Source organism: Neofelis nebulosa, chromosome 15 (genome assembly GCF_028018385.1).
Source record: "Neofelis nebulosa isolate mNeoNeb1 chromosome 15, mNeoNeb1.pri, whole genome shotgun sequence".
In the NCBI taxonomy this organism is placed as follows: domain Eukaryota; kingdom Metazoa; phylum Chordata; class Mammalia; order Carnivora; family Felidae; genus Neofelis; species Neofelis nebulosa.
Genome location: NC_080796.1, coordinates 62,935,582 through 62,954,363, shown reverse-complemented (window position 1 = coordinate 62,954,363; position 18,782 = coordinate 62,935,582). Strand labels below are relative to the sequence as shown.

The following is an 18,782-nucleotide window of genomic DNA, read 5'->3' as shown; positions in this document are numbered from 1 at the left end:
AATCAGAAAAAGCCAGAATATATGCAACAATAATTCAGAACAAGATACATCTGGGCCAATATTCCATGCATGTTTTAAAATATTTGGAGACACAGTGCGAAAAAGAAATTTAGTCTACTTTAGATCTCATTAAAAAAAGGACCTGCAATGCGTAAACGACACGGGCTCATCTGTCATCACTGGTAAGGAGACTTGTTACAAAAAGAGCTGGAATTAAACAAAGAAATCATGTTCAACGAGTAAAAATATTTACCATAGTTCAAAATATGAGTCATAGTACAAGTGTTATTTGTTTAAACATCCAGTGTCTACTTATATTTTGCTTATGCTTGTGTTATAGGAGTCCTCACTGCAACTAGAATTAATAACATGCATCTTTCTGTCGTTCTTGCCAAGCTCTGAGCCCCATGAGGAGTTAAATTCCCAGTCTCTGCCATATAATAGATGCTTAGCGATTTTTTAGGGAGGATGATCAAAAATCTGGTGAGCCAGTTAAAACATCTCTAAATTACAATGTCGTTTTGGAAACTGATTTGTGATGGTATAATTAAAAACGTACTTACCTATATAAACTTTCTCAAAGTTAAAAAAATAATTTACTCATTTAACAAACTTTTATTGTCTTTTATGTGCCAAACACTGTGCTAGTCACTAGAGATATGCAGTCTAAAATACACGGTCCTGTGCTCCCTTCGGTAGCACATATATGAAAATACATGGGCCCTTCTCCTCAAGGGGGCACCAGAGACATCACAGGATATGGAGACAGGTAGGTGACCTGGTGACCCAACTTCAGGGGAGAGACCAGGGATGCTAGTCCCCAGTTTGAGTGAGACTTAAAAGGCATCTTATTTACATTTTGTGAGAAATAAATGTAGAAAGTGAATCACACAGCCACACTCTTATGGAAATACAAGAATATACACGGGTGCAGAATCCAGATCTCGCTTCCAGCCTCCTGCTTTATTTCACTTAACAAAGTGTAAAGCTGAGTCCTTAGAGACTATAAATTTGAATTTACCACAATCTACTTTTACAGATGAAGTGAACGGAGGCCCAAGATTAGGTGACCTGCTTAAGGATGTACCCCTAATTTTAGTTGTAAACCAGGACTTTTGGAATCTAGATTGCTTGCAACAGACTTTAATGTGCTCTCTCCTATCTTCTGGTATTTATTAGAATAGAACGGCTTTTAAATTTTATTTATGTATTTTTATATTTTATTTATTTACTTAATAATATTTAATAGTATTATTGGGCCAACCGACAGTATCATTTTGGACCCAGGATACAATGTGTGAGTGACGATTACGAGGCTTGCAAAGTCTAGATTTTTGAGAAGCACATAATATGTAAATAATTACAGTGTATGATAAATATTACATCTGTGGTTTTCAACATACCAGAGGGAAATAATAGGGTCTCCTCAGTAGCAGAAGTGCACCATGGAGGAGAACCACTTGAAAGGCTCTTTCAAAATAGCCCCCACACCAGCCACAGATGCAGATATGGTTAATTAGAGATCACAAATAGGCTTGGCAGGGGCAGAGGCAGCACGCACATCTTAAAATTGACTGTGAAAGTTGCATATGTGCCTCAAATTCCCAAAAAGGTTAAAACCACTGGGTTCCGGGGTATCTGGGTGGCTCAGACAGTTAAGTGTCTGACTCCTGATTTTGGCTCAGGTCCTGATCTCATAGTTCACGAGTTCAGGCAGAGTTGGGCTTTGCACTGACAGTGCAGAGCCTGCTTGGGATTCTCTCTCCCTCTTGCTCTGCCCCTCTCCCGTGGGCACGTTCTCTCTCTCTCTCTCTCTCTCTCAAAATAAATAAACTTAAAAAAACAACACTGAGCTCCATTACCTACGAACGTGCACATTAATGAACCTTTGCCATGCTCCACGTGGATATGAAGACCTTACCGCAGACAAGACTAGCGTTTCTGGTGAACATTCACTGTTAAGTAAGCAGAAAGAATTCTAAACTTCCTGGGTTGTGCCACCGTTCTAGTTACAGACTTGTCTTTGCTTCTCAAGATTTTCTATGTAATACAGTACGTGGGTTATAAAGCAAACGCTTCTTGAAATACAACTGCTATCATGTTTTCATTTATTAAATATAAATTATTTCTCTAGATTGGGCCTTATTAAGCATTTGCATATTACAGATTGAAAAACTGGTGGTGCAATCTTTGAGGGTAAGAAACGGTTCTTTCTTCCAGTATCACGAGGTGCTTGCGAGCTCATGAGGGAGCTCAGCAAAGTGTCTCCACCGTCTGGTGCACACGTGCTGACAAGCTGGCCTCCCCACTGCACGTGCCCCCGTGGTGAGTACAGTGGCTGCTACATAGTGACAACTCAATAAAGTCTGTTCAGTTAGAAACCATGTATTTCGGGGTGAAAATAATACAAAGTTTACACACGTCTCTTAAATTTATCGTATTTAAAAATTTGTTTTTAATGTTTTTATTTATTTTTGAGACAGAGAGAGACAGAGCATGAGCAGGGGAGGAGCAGAGAGAGAGGGAGACACAGAATCCGAAGCAGGCTCCAGGCTCTGAGCTGTCAGCACAGAGCCCGACGCAGGGCTCGAACCCACGGACCACGAGATCATGACCTGAGCTGAAGTCGGACATTTAACCGACTGAGGCACCCAGGTGCCCTAAATTTATCGTATTTAAAAGGACATGATGCATTTTCTAATTCAAAGTCTGGAGGGAGAGGACCACGTGGAAGTAAAGGAAACTGAGTTCTAATCCTACCAGTGACACTCTCGCCGAGTGTCTTTAGGTAAATTATTTAAAACCCAGGATCTCATTTCCAATAAGATTAGATAATTGCACTAGATGATCTCTAGGGTCTCCACCAAGTTTTTAAATCTATAATATATAAATGCTTCATAATCACATGTAAAAGTTGAAACAGCAAGGACTTTCAAAGTTTACAGAGCTTCTGTAAAAACAGACGCCTACTTTAAGTTTGAGAGTAAGAATCCGTATCTTCCAGAACACAATTTCAGCCTTCTGTAGAGTTCACAGAACCAGTCTCAGCAAATGCATTCTTTGCTTCATCCCTTCAGATCCCCCCTTTCTCCAATTTACTTATAAAATGAAATTCAGGGTTGCTTATAATCAAACCCACTCTTAACAATAAAACTGCATCTCTAAAATGAGGGCGGAATGTGAGGGAGGCGAGATGGGGCTGCTGGAAGAATGAGAGATAAAGAACAAAAGAGAAGGAGGGACACAGACCGAGGTACGGGGGAGCAGCAGCAATTAGGGGAATGACTTGACTTCCAACTGCTCCCCTGTAGCAAGACAGCATTCTTTAACAGAAGCGATCATGCCAAATCATACTAGAAGCTTTTCCTAGCACTGAACTCCTGGGTGGAATTTGTCAAGTAGGTCTTTATTGAACATAAAACTCAAAACCAGACGTTTTACATACAGCCACTTCTGCTCTTGATTCTTTTATAAAAAGTCTGGGGCATAAAGAAAACATTCAGTAGTCTAATAAGGTTCATGTGAACAGGGTTTTGTGTCTGTTTTATTCACTGATGTACCCTCCCTATGCTTAGAACAGTGCCTGGCACATAGTAGGCACTTAAATATTTTATCAAATCAGTGAATAAATGTAATTGTAGTCCCATAAGAATATTTCTGTAAGGGGACAAATTTATATCATCAGGAAATGTAGCTATCTGGTGATCGGATTTGATATAAAAGTAAAGCTTAGAAAATGCAGGAGTGAATTGTTAGGGCGCCCCAGGCTAATGATTCCTAAATCTGGCTCCTTGAAAACAGAGATTCCCAGACTCAGCCCTAGACCCACTACCGCAATCTCAAAGCCTATTTCTAATTTTTAAAAGCTCTTATACCCATAAATCAAATGTATGAGAATCACAATCTTACAAAAAAATCAATAGCTGTAAGGCAGACAATTCAGCCTTAGGTAAAATGGGTAAGAACAGAAAGTGAAAATATGGCCATGATTTACAAGAAATCCCTATTGTTATAGATACCAAGGCTGTAGGAACAAAGTTTTTATTTTTTGGAGTAATTCAAGAGCTTGAATTATATTTTTGCCAAATGTACCTAAGGAACATATTAAATGTGACCAGCGTGACTAAGGAACTAAATGTTTAATTTTATTTAATTTTAACTAGTTTAAATTTAAGTTTAAATAGTGACATGTGGCTAAGGACTATCATATTGGACAATGAAGTTCTAGGTAATCTCAGCTGCACCAACAATCGAAAAAAGCTTCAAAATTCATAAATGGAGCAAAAAGAAAATATTTCATAAAAAATATTGAGGCTAGGATCATTAAATGTGAACTTTTAATATGATAAAGATTTAAAAATCACATCACAAGAGGGGTGCTTGCGTGGCTCAGTCGGTTAAGAGTCCAACTTCAGCTCAGGTCATGATCTCCTGGTTTGTGAGTTCAAGCCCCGCATTGGGCTCTGTGCTGACAGGTTGGGCCTGGAGCCTGCTTCGGATTCTGTGTCTCCCTCTCTCTCTGCCCTTCCCCTGCTCACACCTCTGTCTCTGTGTCTCAAAAAATGAATAAACATTAAAAAAACCCTTTTTTGATAACAAAAATCACATCACAAGATAGAATTTGAACACACGATAAGCAAAAACAACTTTATTGAAAAAATTTTACAGATTAAATTCCCCCCCCATCATTTCATCTTTATTGATCAGAGAAACCTAATTACTTTGTGTGGTTTCAGAGCCCCTAGATGAAACCAGTCTAGTAAGAATAAAACCAAAAGTAAGAAAGAAAACATTTTCCCACATATGATATATCATTTTGAAGAAACATAAATGCATCCTGCAGACATTTAACCTCATGTTTAATACTCATAATTTACAATGAAAATAAATGTACTCATTGAAATCTTATTATTTAAAGATTTAATCTAAGTCCTTTGCCCAATTATAATCTTGTGAGGTAATCTGCAATTTCTCACCAGCCATCTTTGACAATACAATCACCTTTAGCATCACATTTTACTATGAAAAGGGACTTTGTGTATTTTTTCCTAATAGAAGGAAATTTAACACAAAAGACTAGTTATTTGAATTCAATTTCCATCTAAATGACTAAAATGCAATATAAAATATACTGTTCAATAAGTAAATACCAAATAGTAAACTCATTGTAGGTAACGGTTATAATGTATATTTATAGTTGCTGGCAAGGTATTAAAACGTCAAGAGTTAACATTTCAACATACATTTAAGATTAACAAGCTGAATAAAACATGTTAAAAAAATAATAAACCTAGCTTTTATGAACTCTTTAAATAAAATAAAACAGAAACAATGTATAAAAAACTATACTGGGAAAACTAGTCTATCTGAAAACAAAATCCAGAGGAAAAAAATACTTATAATTCAAGTTTACCATCAATTGAATAGGATTTTTAAAATGTAATAAAATCTACCCTCCCCACAAATTTCAACAATTCTTCCATTTAACTTATGTATTATAGTAATTCAGACTGAGCTATGATAAAGTCTCAAAGAATTGGGGAATATATATTTATTTGTAATTGTCCTCCAATACAAAATTTACAGGGTAAACAGAATACTTATCATCTTCCATAAAAAGCTGTTAGAACAGCAGTTACAAGCCTTTAAAGTTCTAATTGTTGTTGAAGAAACACAAGTTGTTTAATTAAGACACATATATGCTAAAAGAAAATAGAAAACTGCTATCATTCTCCAAGTGTTAGGTCAAGAAAGAGCTTCAGAAGAAACTTGTAGAAGGTCAGCCCAAAGGGAGCCTATAAATTCGGGTGCTAATCTTCATCTGGGTAATTCCAATTATCCCTTCATTTTTATTTTAAATATTGTAAAATTAATACATTGATATATACCCAGTATACAAAGTGTTTTCACCCTACAGACAGAAGTGAGTTATCCAAAGTTTCACTCTTCATAATTTTAACATGTTTTTAAAAATTCACTTAACAGTTAAACCCTCTACATGTACCATTTTTTGTACCTTGCTTTTTCTTTCGTATCATACTGACTTGAAAGTCTTTTAACAGAATTATAAAATCCGTAATTTTATTAATTGAACACATACTTACAAAGTTCCTTCTGTGTGTACATATAGCATTTAACAGTTACATAATATTCAATTATATTAATAGACCATAATTCCCTTAACCATTTCCCTCATGGTTGGCATTTAAAACATCCATGTAAATGACTCAGGTGTAATTCCAGGAGCACTTGATTCTCCCTGCTCCATAATTCTGACAGTATGCTCATGTTATCAAAATTCTTATAATCTGGTTATATCAGTTTTTAGGTTCTATACATCCTAGATCGAAGTTAAACCTAAATTTTGTCAGTTTTGTCTTAACAAATTATCACCACCTAGTGGCCAAAAAAGGAATCCCATCCTAGTACAAAAGGAACCAAGTCAAAGGGTCTGGGTTCTAGTCCCAACTCAATTTTATGTTAGCTAGTAACCTGTTTGATTTTTAGTTTAACATCTGAAATGAGAATAATAATTTCCTGTTCTACCTATCACAAGGCTCAAAAGAGATATTGCGAATGAAAACAACCTCATAATTTAAACACTATCTAAAAATAAAACATTATGTATAGTAACAGCAATTTAAAAACTGTCAAGTGTAATATAAATGCCAACAATTTTAGTAGTATTACTACTATATACACTTTTAAAGCACAACAGTACACATGGGAAAAATTTTATACCTTTCTCCATTTTGATTTCTCACATTATACAGAAACATAGGAAATGAGTTTTAAGACAGATAGTAACAGAGATACAGATGTTAATGAAATAAGATGTTAATATGTTAATAAAATAAGAATTAGACAGGATGATCTAGCATTACTAATAATTTTCTCAGCAGAGAAGATTTGATCCCAGGGCTTATTAATAACTATCTTGTCAAAAATCAGAAAGTGATTTAAAGTCACTGTTCTGCTGCCTGTCTTTCTCCTAACTTTTGTCATACCCTCTGTGGAATCATGTGTGGTATAAATATATAAAATCAAATAAATAACTACATTTTTAAAGTTTATTTATTTATTTTTGAGGGAGACAGAGACAGAGAGAGACAGAGAGAGACAGAGAGACAGAGAGGGTGTGCCAGAGTGCATGAGCGAGCATGGGAGAGGGGCAGAGAGAGACTGGGAGAGAGAATCTGGAGCAGACTCTGCCCTAGCATGGGGTCTGCTCAGGATTCTTTCTCTCTCTCTCTCTCTCTCTCTCTCTCTGCCCTCTCAGCATTCCCGTGCTCTTTCTCCAAGATAAAAATAAAATGAAAAGAAAGCAATATATTTCCACTGATGACTAGAAAACCAAGATTTTGCTTTCATAGCTAACATTTGCAGTTGACTATAATGTCCTCAAGTATAATCTTATTCATCTTCATGTTCCCTAAATCCTGAAACTGTGTGTTAGTCGCCATCATTCCCTTGCATCTATTGCTGTTCTCCTGGCCTTCAGACTGGCCAACGTCTATGGCGTTATCAGCATAAGCCTTCTGAAATGTACACTTGATCACATCATTCTCTGTATCTAATCTGATAATCCTAGGGGACTGGATGGCATACTAAACTAGTATTTTCTGAGAGATTCTGATGTGCCCCTTGCTTTCTTTCCCTCTCTGTTTACCAGTCATATTTTAACTCCTTCGTTAAAACTCAGTTGGAGCCATCTAAGAAGCAGTCCCTAACTCCTTCCAAAAGATTTACTTGTTCTTTCCTCACTGCTCACATTGTACCTTGTATACACTTTTACAATACACTGTATTAGAACACCTTACTTCTGTACCTTCTTCATCAGGCTATAAACGTTTTGATAGTTTTCTCGGTACTCCAAGACTTAAAATTTTTATTAACAATTTGGAGATCAAATTTAGTATAAGAAGTATCATTTTTAACCTGAGCAAACTAGATAGACTACCCCCAAATAGTTGCAAAACATACATTATAAAAGCAATTGTCTTTAAAACTAAGCTTAATAAAATACCACTAATTAAAATAAAACCACAGACACAGAACAGGCTCCCCCACCCAGTCAAATACAGAAAATAGTGTTGTTTTATAAAGCTTACACTGGCTGCAGTTATAATCTCAGAGATAAGGGCTCCAGGAGCACATATTATATGATACTAAGTCAGAAATGTTATCACATGTTAAACAAAATCAATAAGGATAACAGTTAAAAATGTTTTACCTATTATCTCCATGTTTTTCCTTTTCAATATTAAAATTTTCTAAATTTTCCTTTTACAATGAACTTTTAAAAATAACCCAAACTCACTGTAGTGCACTGTGTTTGTGTGTACTAAAAATTGGGCAGAATCTTAAATGCATTTTTCTTTGACTTCCCACGGAATCCCTCCTTCGTTAACATGTTACGAATAGCCCTTAAATCTTACTCCACTTAAAATGTACTATCATAGATACCACAAAAGCACAAAAACCAGTTGGAAGTTATTAAGCAGTAACTTCCTTTTAAATAATGCATGAAAAAGAAAGCAAGAAATCCAGCATGTACACCACTGAGGAGAAAGAAAACAGATGACGGGTAAGAAGTGGTGAGCCGTCTAAAGGTCTCCCAGGGGCGGCCGTGGCCTTAGTAGGGCCCTTCTGCTCTTTGGAGTGACCATGGCATAAAGACTGTTTAATAACAGGAAGAAAACAGTCTCTAAATTACATGCCAGACACATTCCTGAGTATTTTGACTAACTCAACTATCACAAATCTGTAAGATAGGTATATTATTATCGCCCAAGCACAGAGGTTAAGGAGATCCTATGCCTACAAAGTAGTGAATCTAGGATTAGAAGCTAACCCACGTAAAGAAGACGGCAAACAAAAAAGGGGAGGTATTATGATGAATGTTTTGTCATAGTATAAGAGGCCAAGAATCATGTGTGTTTTGGGGTACATGTAATGTTATAGATTGTTATTGAAGATTTATGTTCACTGACTAGTTAAATAACAATACAGGTAACAAGAACAAAGCACACTGAGTCTGTGCTCTGTGGTCTCTTTCACATTGTAAGCTAAGAAAGAGGCTTTATTGAAGCTAATCAGCTCATCTCAAAAATTCTAAAAAAAATCTTCCTTTTCCAGCATTTTGTATTCAAAAAATAATATATAACTATTATATATAACATGTTAATATGGCTTTGCCATAAATTTCAATTTTTTAAATTTTGCAATGTAATAATCTACAAAGCTTCCACAGAGAAATTTTGTTGTTACAGACTCAATGGTGTTTTGATAAAATACTGACCATATTACTGATGGCTTTATAAAAAGACTTTTTTTGTTTGTTTGTTTGTTTAAGAGATAGAGGGCATGAGTGAGGTGAGGGGCAGAGAGAGAGAAAGAGAGAGAGAGGGAGAGAAAATCTTAAGCAGGCTCCACACTCAGCACAGAGCCTGATGTGGGCTCAACCCCACAACCCTTGGGATCACAACCTCAGTTGAATCAAGAGTGGAATGCTCAACTCCACCTAAAGCCCCTAAATAAGACTATACTTTAACAAGGCTCTCTTGGTACTTTAGAAAATATTAAAATCTCCATGATATGGTAAAAAGCAAATAAAATAAATTCCAGATGACTCAAAGAAGTACAGGTAAAAAATAAATCACATATAGAAAACCAGTAGAAAACCTATTTGAATATTTATCCAAGTTCTAGAGACTTTCTCACACTAAGACATTATTTGGAAAAAGAAAATCATAAAAGGAAAGAGTAACAGACAACGAAGAAAAGCCTTCCTGTGTTAAAATACAACAAAAAGAAGTAGATGGAGAATAACAAAATAAGTATGAATTAATTACGACTTTTCATTTACTTATTTTTAGCAAATATTTTTCAAGGCAATATTATTCAGTGATGATGCAGTAAGACGGACATTCTAATAGGAGTGGGAGAAGTATCAACTGGTACAATTTTTTGGTGAAAGGAATTCAAAAATATGTATTAAAAGTCTTAAAAATGTTTAGTTAAATTGAATGGGAGAATCATGGGCTTTGAAATGAAGTAAACCTCAATTCCAGCTTTTTTTTTTTTTTTTTTTTACAGTTTATTCATTTATTTCGAGATAGAGTGAAAGCGTGAGTTGGGGAGGGGCAGAGAGAGAGGGAGAGACAGAGAATCCCAAGCAGGCTACGCACTGTCAGTGCAGACCCCGATCTGGGGCTCGAATGCAGGAACTGCGAGATCATGACCAGGCGCCCAGGTGCCCCAATTCAAAACTCTTATTAGCTCTTTGACCTTACAACAGTCCCCACGGCCTCTTTCCAGAGATGAGTAATACGAAGTAGCTGATGGATGTGGAGAAGGGAAGAGGTGGGGACGGAAGGAGACGAGCAGATGGCAGTTATCGGTCAACATGACAGAATCTTTAGCTCATATACATTGAGTACTAATCAGAATATTTTCTACTTTTTTACATGTGAAGATTTTGCAGTTTTATCTTAAAGCAAATTCTTATCCCAATCTTTGGTTTTCCCACTGTCATCACATTACCTTGGAATCTCTGGAATCAATCACTTCGGAATCAACTACTGAGTTGATCAATTACTGAATTGGTTTCCCCCACACACAACTTCGCATCTGTTCACTTAACCCTCCTGCCAGATCAGTTTTCCTGACACACAGTTCTAACGAGCTGCATGACTCACAGACCTTCTCTGATCATCCCTCACCAATCATCCACAGAATAAAGGACAGAAGGGGAACCAGAGAGAATTCGAGAGCCTAGAATGAGCCAAGTATTTTACGAACACCATCTCCCAGGAAAACAGATGTTGTATTGTTATTCCCACACAGGTGAGGCAGCAGAAAAGTAGTGTAGGTATATGTGGTGGTAACAAGGCAGACGTCACATTTGAACCTGTATCTGTCACTATATCATCCTGCTCTGCAGTCTCTTAGCACAGCCATCAGAGTCAACAAGGCATTTTCCTTGGACAACAGACTTTCTGCTAAAGCCATCTAACGTCCAGACAGATAAAAACAAGCACTACTTTTTCGAGTTCATATCATTCTTTATGCCTAGACCTCCACACTACAATAGATAAAACTATTTATGTGTGCATCTCAAATCTCAAATGCCACTGCTACCTTCCTATTAATTCTTGAATAGCCTCAAGGTATGATCTCTGCTTTCAATTCCTGTGGTACTTAATTACTTAAATCAGCAATTCACTGACCAGGTCATGCCATTCATTATAAATTTCCTAAGCATTTGCTCTGTGCCAGGAATTGTGATGGGTCCTGGGAAGAAGTAATAAATGCATGTGATCATTCTCTTTGAAGAGCCAGCAGGTACACTGCTTTAGGTCACTTATCACAGGCTTGCTGGCATTACAGTAATCACTGTAAGTACCTAATGGCTCTTCTAGGTTGTTAACATTTGTGAGACAGATCCTTTTTTATTGATCTGTGTGTCCCTTTGAGCATCTAACATGCCTGGCACACAGTAGGAACTTAGAAAATATTTGCCAAATGATTGAATGACAGACTTTGTCATACATTCCCACATTTTGGATTCTGTTTTGTAACTGTTTTATAATTTACCCCTACACTGAGTTGCGTGCCTTTCCTCATGGTCTTCCCAGCACTCCCATTACGTTTTAAAACAAACTTTATTTTTGAGAGAGAGTGAGTGCAAGTGAGGGAGGCACAGAGAGCGAGGGACACAGAGGAGCCTAAGCAGGCTCTGTGCTGGGCTCAATCTCAAGAATCACAAGACCATGACCTGAGCCCAACCTGGAGGCTTAACTGACTGAGCCACGCAGGCACCCCCTTATGTTTTGTATTTAGATGCTGAAACAGAGGACCAGGAAGGTGATGTTACTGGGCTGGAGGGCTCACTGCTTTTAATTAAAAGTGGAAGTTGAAGGCAAGGCAGAAGACAATGGATTTTATTCATCATATTATACTGCTTCTCAACTCGACTAGTTCAGTACTTCAATAAACACAAAGGAAGTTTACTAATTTACCAAATTTTGTCTATACAAGATCTCAATGTGCATTTTATGGTTATTTAGAATATGATAGAGCTAATTTGCTTTACAATTTCATCATTAAATGCAAGTCATTTTAAATTGAATAGTTGTATTTGAAAATAAAACTCATTCACCAAAATATATTCTGTACCATCCACATTCTACCCAGCCAATCTCACTTTCCTATGTATTATATAAATAGAGATTTTAATAGTTTATGTATTTGATGATTACAGAAAAAGGAAAGGGCATTAAGTAAACAGCTTATATAAAGGTATATATATCCCCTTGGGAAGAGAGATTGCTGAAGACATGTTTAATAAAAGTTTATAAATGCCTTATTCCTGTGACACTAACTCTGAAAGGTATGCTTTTCATTAATTTTATATTATATTTTGATTGTATACTCTACCTTGATCATGGTAACAGTAGTTTAAGCATATTTATAAAACTCAAGCTAATCAAAATAAAATGTTTTAAAAACTGAAATGAATAATCTTTTAATTGAATATTAAACACGGAATTCTCAAGTTAAGTTATGATTAAAGAAAATGAATTAAAGTTTCAGGAGCCGTTAATTTCAATATTTTTAAAACCTTCAATATATAAACTCATATTTGAAACAATGAACAGGTCAAGTGATATACAGGTGTTTCTAAATAATATTCCAAGTAAAGTTCAATGTATAGAAATAGGCAAAAGTGAAAGAAATTTACTAACATTTAAAGGTCTTACCTACTAATATCCTATTCTTCTTGATGCCACTTTTTACTTCATCATCAATCAAATCTGTGAGCACTTTACACATTACATTGATTGATTCAAGGTGTTCTGGGCAGTCATTAGATATTTTAAATCTGTCAAACCATACATTGGAGATTCCTCCTTTCATAGGAGTATATGGCCTGTTTAAAACCAGAAAAAAAAAAGAAGAAAAAAAAAAAGGAAAAGGGAATGTTATTAAAAATGAATGTTTCAATTTCTAAAATACTAGTGTGCTGAATAATTTCATTTTCCTCCAAGTTTTAAAAGTTAAAGAATTCATATTAAAAGCAGCCTCAGGCATACTGCATTAACTTGCCTATAATTACATTGATTCCATTAACATTTACTAATAGTCAACTCATCATCTTTCCTTATTCTCTCCATCTTTACATATTGATAAATTCTCCAGAAAATCCCCGTGAAAAAAGGAATTATATATATAAATTAATATATATATTTACAAATTAATTATAAAATTAATAAATACATAGTGTGCATGCATATATTTTCTTCTGCTCAATTTAAATGACTGATTATTCAGGTCTATTTTTTTTAATTTGTTTTGATTTACCTTAGGCCCTTTCTCACCCTCTTGTCCCCCTGTAAATATAGGGTCAATATTTTAGTATTCATAGCTAAGTGAATAATTTTTATCTCTGCAAAAAGTTTAATACCTCAAGAGTAGGAAAAAAGATTCACCAAAATGCTTTTAAAAAGTGGTTAATTTGTAGCACTTAAGTATGAAAGATGAGTTCATAATTTAAGAGCTTTCTTGATCTCATCCAGATCATTCTTAGAATGGGGCTAAATTTTTGTTTAATCAAGAGTTGGAACTTTTATTTTTATCTTCTCAGGAAACTTGAAATCAGAGTTGATCAGGAAACTTGAAATCAGAGTTGAATGGGGGTACAAGTAATCTTTGGAAGCACATGATCATACAGATATTCCATACTGTTTGCATCATTTGGGTCTCAGGTTGGGTACCTCGTTGGACTCATGTTTTATGTGAGAAGATACTCTAGGTGGGTGCTCTGAATAAAACTGATCTTACATGATGCTTTATATTTACGTATAAGGTGGGATGGTTACAATATTAGTGAATCTTATTCATTGTGTCAAGGTATTCCAAATGTTCTGTTTTAACCAATTACAGTGGGATTAAGGGTTCCTGTGTTCATGTCCTATGTTGGTAAAGGTAAATGAAGGGAAATGAAAACAATTTTACACGCTCCTCTAAACAAACACAGAGGTACCCAAGGATCTATAAGAATAAACATGGAGAACAAAGGTTTTCCAAAGATGAGGGATAAGAGGATTTGATAAAAGAAACTGTTTTCCACTTGGCCAAATGTTCTTTCCTCTTACATGACAATGAAAATAGGATTTATGTTCCATGCAATAAAGCCCTAGAAAACACAACCAGTGCTAAACCTACCCATCATAGGGACTCCTGGGTGGCTCAATTGGTTAAGCATCTGACTCTTGATTTCAGCTGAGGTCATGACCTCACCGTTTTTGAGTTTGAGCCCTGTGTTGGACTCTGCACTGACAGTGTGGAGCCTGCCTGGATTCTCTATTTCCCTCTCTATTTGTCCCCTCTCCAGTTCAAGGGAATGCATGCACGTGCATGCTCCCTCTCGCAAGAATAAACTAAAAAAAAAAAATAATTCAAGCACCCATAATAACAAGAAATCTAAACCAATAATGATCACAGATGCAGAATTCCTCCTATATTTACCACTTTGCCCAACTCAGAGTTAGCTGTTTACTCTCACCCTCCAAAGCGAGTGAAATAAAAGTATGAAATATACAGGTAGAACAACAACAACAACAAAACGGAAGGCTGAAAGACACTGAGACCTGTATGTTCTTTAGTGAAAAACCAAGTGGAACCTCAGTAAACCCTAAAAGCTAGTTAGATTCAATCCTTATTTTCTTATCCACTGGATCAAAAGGACCCCAATGTCTCTGCAGATCTGTACCCACTCTTTGGGACCAATGGGTGGTACTGAAGACAACAGAACTCATTTTTCTATATGGATCATACCACTCCAAAATAAACCGACATCCACTTTTGGTACCTGGAAACCAAGAGGATTATATTTGGAAAGTTTCTCAGAGAAACTGAAAGCAATCTAAAAACAAGAGCTCATCTACAAAGGGCCTTGTTTATTTACAAAAACAGAAGAATGTCATAAATGTTACTTTGCAATACACTATCTAAAATCTGAATGTATATTTTGAATATCCCTCTAAGACAGTACATAAAAACCTACATTTTCTCCTTGTTTATGAAGGTATATGATATTTTGCAAATATGGGAAAGTACATGTGTGTGCTGTTTTGAGGGTTTTCATATAAATCTTACTGATTCTGTGCGCCACTCCACCTCCCCACTGCCCCTCTCCCACATCCTGCCCTTCACACTAAGTAAACCATGTTTAGATCTGGAATATACAACCCTGAAGGTGTTTCTTGCACATACATTAAAACATATATCTTTATAGGATATGTTTTACAGCACTATTTTCTTTTCAAATATGAAATAGCCTATTGGCTTTTCTTATGTGCATCATGCTTCCTCCCTTAACAAGACCTTATGGATATCCTTCCATCTGATAGAGTTGGAACTCATCCTTTTAAATGGCTGTATAATTAATACTGAGGCTCCACAGTGTCATCAGCCGTTCCCCTACTAATGGGCATTTGGTCCTCAGGTTATAGCCACTAAGAACAGTGCGGCATTAAACATATTTGCATATATATTTTTATGTACTAGGACTTTTATTCCTATGAAAAAGTCCAAGTAACAGAGCTGCTGGATTGAAAGGTACAATTTTTATGTTATTAGATGTTTCAAAGTTACTCCCATTAAGGCTGTAAAAAATTCACCTTTATGCAAGAAAAGAGAACATCCTTTTGTCCACAGCCCTTACTGCAATAGGTGCTAACATCCTTTAAAATATTTAAGGGTATCAGCTACAGTTTTAAATCAACTTTCTTGAGGTATAATTCACATACATAAAAGTACATGTTTAAGTATATAAGTCAAAGACCAAACAATGTAATCATCTCCACAATGACACAGAACATTCCCTTTACCTCAGAAAATTCCATCATGGTCCTTTGCCAGCAATTCCCATTTACTTCCCAGGCAAATGCTGAGGGATTTTTATCACGATAGAATAGTGTTTTTTTTCTGTTCTAGAACTCAACATAAATGGAATTACCTGTTTGTATCATTTGCTATTTTTTTCTACTGTGGTTTAGATTTTATTAGTTTAGAAGAGCACTTGGTCTATAATTGACACTTAAATAGTTGTCATTTGTACTTTAAGTATTTTTTAACATCTATTTTTACATATTGACATTATGTATTTATGGTGTCTTTTTAAAAATCAGATAAAAGTAACTGCATTTGATATAGTCTGTCCTTAAAAAACAAAAAAAAAACAACTAAAATTTATAGGTCTCCTGATTTAAGAGGGCTCTTTTCTAATCCATACATGTTTACATATGGAATTCAAAATTTTCTTCTATGATTTTCGTTTTCACTTTTATATTTAAGTCTTGAAATTTCCTGGAATTTATTTCATATATAAAGTGTCATAAGAGTTCAAGTTTGGGGCGCCTGGGTGGCTCAGTCGGTTAAGCTTCCGACTTGGCTCAGTTCATGATCTCACAGTCTGTGAGTTCGAGCCCCGCGTCAGGCTCTGTGCCGACAGCTCAGAGCCTGGAGCCTGTTTCGGATTCTGTGTCTCCCTCTCTGTCTCTTTCTGACCCTCCTCCGTTCATGCTCTGTCTCTCTGTCTCAAAAAAATAAACGTTAAAAAAAAATAAAAAAGAAAAGAGTTCAAGTTCATTTTCTCCCATATGGATAATCAATTGCGTCTGTACTACTACTCCTAAAAGAAGAAAAAACATCTTTCACAAAGGTGAAATTCCATTTTTTCCATATATTTAATTTTATAGTTCTGACTTATCTAATCTCTCAAACTAGGTTCTGTGAGAGTTAAGTCCTGATGTCTAACGCGTACTATATATAATAAATGGACTTCTCTCCAGTGGATCTGGAATGGTACTAGTTCTGTATTATCCTTGGGGAAATCAAGAAAACAGTAACTGAAACCATTTCCTGTGCTTTGTGATTCAGGTGAAGAACCCTGGTGGAGAAAGGCTCTATTTTGTTCTACTGATGTATTTACCCATCCTGTGTTAGGATCCTATTGAGTGTATTGAAGTGGCTTTACAGGATGTTCTGAAGTTGAGTAATGCAGTCACTCTCTAGCATCATCAAAACCAGTCTCCTTTTCAGACTTGCCCTGCCTCTTCTCAGGCATCCATTCTTTCTCACTTATCTAAGAAATTAATCAAATATTTAGTAATTTTTAAAATGATTTCAAATACTCCTTAAAAGTCCTTGTGGGATTTTAATTAATATTGCATTATACTATGGGAATTAACACCTGATGACATAAATCTGAGATAAGGGAAGATTTTTGCAGACTGAGCTCTTCCCAGGAATTGCCACATTCATATAGGGCTTCTCCTGCATTGTTCTCCAAGCTTTCAATGGGTGCACAGGAGATAAAGTTTTCCATCACATTTCTACTAGCACTCCAATAGAACCTACCTCCGCCCTCATTCTGCAGGCCTTCTGACCTCAGAAGCTGCTTGGCTCAAGAGAGGTAAATAAATTGGAATCAGAAGGGGAGAGAACACAGAAAGCATTCAAGCCTCCCACCTCCCAGAATCCCTTTCTGTTATTTAAGAATAACTTTCTTAAAGTACTCTGAAAATGAAAGCAGGTGGTTTCTTTTTTTTTTTTTTTTTTTTAAATTTTTTTTAATGTTTATTTATTTTTGAGACAGAGAGAGACAGAGCATGAATGGGGAGGGTCAGAGAGAGGGAGACACAGAATCTGAAACAGGCTCCAAGCTATTAGCACAGAGCCCGACGCGGGGCTCGAACTCAGGGACCACGAGATCATGACCTGAGCCGAAGTCGGCCACTTAACCGACTGAGCCACCCAGGCGCCCCTTGAAAGCAGGTGGTTTCTACTAGTATTAATGTCAGTGTAAGACAAAATGAAATCCCAAACTGTATTCAATTTGTCATTGAAATCAGTGTTCTGAATGAAAACTGAATACACAACACTCACTTTAAAGCTTGAGTTAGACTGTTACTCTTTGGAATTATTTCTACTTCCCTTTTCATTTTATTCTGCTGTTTCTCTAAGTATTTATTTGTCTGTCTAAATACTTAAATAAGGATGATATCATAGGCTAAAATCTGAATCATTCTGGGAACTCAGCCATTAATAGAAAAAAATGACACTCACTTAACTTTTTCTCTTTGACAGGGCCTTCCTTAATCAGAGATAGATGCTCCATGGAGGAGGACTCCCAATGTAAATTTCACCAATACAGTCGTTTTTTTATTCTCCCAATTCTCTAAGAAAATTGCAATTTGTTTGAAGGAGACAATTGGGAAAATTTAATGAGATAAATAATAATTTAGAACTTTTTTGTTAAGAAAACGTTATTAAAAATGCATAATTCTATTAATGTTAGAATAACTTTTAAATAAAGCATAAGAGATTGTTTTCTAAAACAGCTAAACAAACTGGCACATATGTTATACTCATTCACCTTTTCCCTCAAATAAATCACTTTATTAGCTGGTATAAGACAGCTCAGACATTACCACAATAAATACATATGCTCGGCAAAGAACATCTGTGTGGCCCTTCAATCAATCAATCAATCAATCAATCAAACACACTGGTAACGTATGAAGCTGGAATAAAATGTCCAAAGTTAAAAAACGAAAGAGCTGACATTCAGCTTGATACCAAGTTCTGTTTTGATCTGTGGTCTCTAAAAGTCATAAAATCAAAAGGTCATTCATGGGGCGCCTGGGTGGCTCAGTCGGAAAACGTCCGACTTCGGCTCAGGTTATGATGTCGCGGTTCGTGAGTTCGAGCCC

The 18,782-nt window shown here is 36.0% G+C and overlaps 1 protein-coding gene across 1 annotated transcript in view; it reads right to left on the bottom strand.

Moving 5' to 3' along the window:
- LYPLAL1 (lysophospholipase like 1) overlaps nucleotides 1-18,782 on the bottom strand; it is a 38,238-nt gene that overhangs the window by 1,820 nt on the left and 17,636 nt on the right. Inside the window, exon 3 of the mRNA XM_058701676.1 lies at nucleotides 12,765-12,934. Coding sequence (XP_058557659.1) covers nucleotides 12,765-12,934 — 170 coding nt within the window. The remainder of the gene's footprint in view (nucleotides 1-12,764; nucleotides 12,935-18,782) is intronic.